We start from the raw sequence: 2,806 nt of genomic DNA on the forward strand, positions 1-2,806 counted from the left end.
ATGTTTGGCATAAAGATTCATTAAGGCTCATGAAGACTTGTAAAGTTTTCAAGGGACTATTTCATTTTTAGGAGGTGCTGGTTGTTAAAAAAGCACATCAGACAGGGATGCTGAGGTCCTTGGTTAAGGTTTGCTGTATTTAGTCTAAATAAAGCAAGAAAATAGTTCAGATAGTGGCAAAGTATTATGCCTTTTTTTTTTTTTTTAATTAGAGATAGTAAAAATGAAGATGTTTGAAGGGGCAGATAATGATCTGGACTGTTTTTCATTATTAAAGCAATTGTAAGAAATAGAACCAGTATTCATTAATTTAGTTCAACATAATTAGTCAATGTTGGGATAAAACTTATGTTCCTATGACTTGTGGAGCTGCACATTGCACTTCATTAAGATGGCATCCTAGTGAGCGCGCTTCCTCTTTTGCTCCCACGGGTGAGATTTAGAGGCATGATGGAGCACTGTTTTGACTTCTCACAGGATGAGCTGGATGAACTTCGGGCTGAAATGGAAGAAATGCGTGACAGCTATTTAGAGGAAGATGTTTACCAGCTGCAGGAGCTCCGGCGAGAGCTGGACCGGGCAAACAAGAATTGCCGCATTCTGCAATATCGTCTCAGGAAAGCGGAACAGAAAAGCTTGAAAGTTGCACAAACAGGCCATGTGGATGGAGAGCTCATTAGGAGCCTGGAACAAGATTTAAAGGTGGGTGAGAGATTCATATTCACAGCAGAAGACAGCAGACTGGGATTTGGCTCCCTGCAATGGAAGGGAGGGTGACACATGGAAACAGGCAGTAGTTCTCCAAATGTCAGGGCCAATTTCCTTCTTCTGCAGTGGAGAACAAATATGCAGCTTATCATCATAAAAAGATGTGTTAGTGAGTAGAAAAACATGTGCTTAGGCTCAAAATGAAAGCAGCGCAGTCAAGTTACATTTGTGCATTTGAAAAATGTAAAGAGTTTTGTTTTACTGAAAACCTTAGCTTTGCAAAACTGTATAAATAAAACCCGATATGTTTGTCCCAAGTCATGGAGTTTCCTTTCTTTTCTCTTCTTGCTTATGCCAAATAACTTTAAAAAAAAAACCCAAACTAGTCAAAGTTGCATTTCTTAGTGCCTAATGAGTTAATCATAACAGGAATAGACATATTTTAGCAAGGCAGACAGAAAATCAAAATGCAGTTTCCATTAAAAAAAATTCCTGTAACATTTATTCATACTGAAACAGATTTTATATTTTTCAGAAATGTTTCCACCAAGGCTAAGCTTTGTATAGGCATGATGCTTATCTAGCTTTACTCTTCTTTCTTAATATAGCTATCTTATAGCTGTTTTGAAAATATCTTCTGGAGAGATGGAATACTTACCACTAGAATTATTAAGTATTTTGTACTTAAAAATGCAAAACATAAAAGGTTCTGAAACTGGTTCCCAGCAGTAGAAAGAAGGGTGACATAGCAAGTCATCAAACTTCTCAAAATGTCAGATCTAATTTTCTCTTTTATAATAGAAAAAAAATAATAACTGTATCATAGTAGAACTGATAGATAACTTGGTAAAAACCTTGTACATAGATTTGAGTGAAAGAGATCTTGAGTTTTTTTAGTTTGCTTAGTTTGTGCTGACTTGTAATTCAGTAATTCATCATTTTGCATGATGAATCACCCGTCCAAATGTCTTTCGAGTAAATATTTTTTCTTGTTAGGCTGGACTCAGAAAGCCTAAGCTAGCATATATTTCTGTGCTTGCTTATCACTCTTGCCTACTTGTGATTGCTGCTAGAGCAGCAGATTTGGGTGGATGAGGCTGCTGCATGGATGTGGCTTTGATTGGTGGCCTGTCAATTTTACACAATTCCTCATATTTTGTTTTATCAATGTGATATGCCTGGACTTTGATGTATGGGTTTGGAGTCTGCTTGTTTCCCTCCCTTGTTCCTGATATTGCCTTAGCATAATGTGGAGAGGGAGCTGGAGATGGGTAATCAAATGTATTTTCATCTTGAATTTCTTTATTAGAAATGAATATTCATTTTGGTACTTGGAAGGCTTAGAGTCTGTCATCAACAGTCTTATAATGGAACTAAAAATCTCTCGGCTGTCTAGGGTTGTAATATGCTTCCCACTGTAGGAGATGTACTGTAACTGTTGCTCCTCAGAGATCCTCTTCATGCATTTGTGCTCTTCTGACCAGGTAGCCAAAGATGTTTCTGTCAGACTGCACCATGAGCTGGAGAGCGTGGAGGAGAAACGTGTGAAAGCAGAAGATGAAAATGAAATCCTTCGGCAGCAAATTATTGAGGTGGAAGTATCCAAGCAGACACTGCAAAATGAGCTGGACAAGTTAAAAGAGGTAAGCAACAGTCAAGAAAGCCATGCAGAGCTGTGTTCCTGCGTTTGATGAGGAATTTGGCATCTTAAACTATCTTTTACATGAAGTGTCTACTGATAGTGCTTGTACAATTGCCCAAAAGGTCTCCTCTCCTTTGTTGTATGTCCCAAACCTGTTGGGATACAACAGAGAGGTTGAGGAGTGATGCTGGGGTGTTTGTTCAGGGCTTCTCACAGGGCTTCTGTCCCACCTTCAAGTGGGTCCTCAAAGCCTCTCTTCCTTCTGGAGCAAAACTATCTTTGATTTGGCTCCAGATAGCTGTGACTCTCCTTTAAGAAGACTGGGACTTTCACCTATTTGAGAGTCAAATGAGGTATGTGTGACTGGTCTCTGAGAGGGTACTTCAGATAGGCAAGCCGCCGCTCTGGCTGGTGCTGGCGCTCTTCACTGGTGATGGTGAGAGCAGCCAGTAAGAG

The 2,806-nt window shown here is 39.4% G+C and overlaps 1 protein-coding gene across 1 annotated transcript in view; it reads left to right on the forward strand.

Moving 5' to 3' along the window:
- The first annotated feature begins 480 nt into the window (after positions 1-480).
- Positions 481-2,806, forward strand: part of MTCL1 (microtubule crosslinking factor 1) — a 95,227-nt gene continuing 92,901 nt past the window's right edge. The window contains exons 1-2 of the mRNA XM_010006868.1: positions 481-702; positions 2,193-2,351. Coding sequence (XP_010005170.1) covers positions 505-702; positions 2,193-2,351 — 357 coding nt within the window. The 5' untranslated portion in view covers positions 481-504. The remainder of the gene's footprint in view (positions 703-2,192; positions 2,352-2,806) is intronic.

This window comes from Chaetura pelagica, unplaced genomic scaffold (genome assembly GCF_000747805.2).
Source record: "Chaetura pelagica isolate M959 unplaced genomic scaffold, ChaPel_1.0 scaffold109, whole genome shotgun sequence".
Lineage (NCBI taxonomy): Eukaryota > Metazoa > Chordata > Aves > Apodiformes > Apodidae > Chaetura > Chaetura pelagica.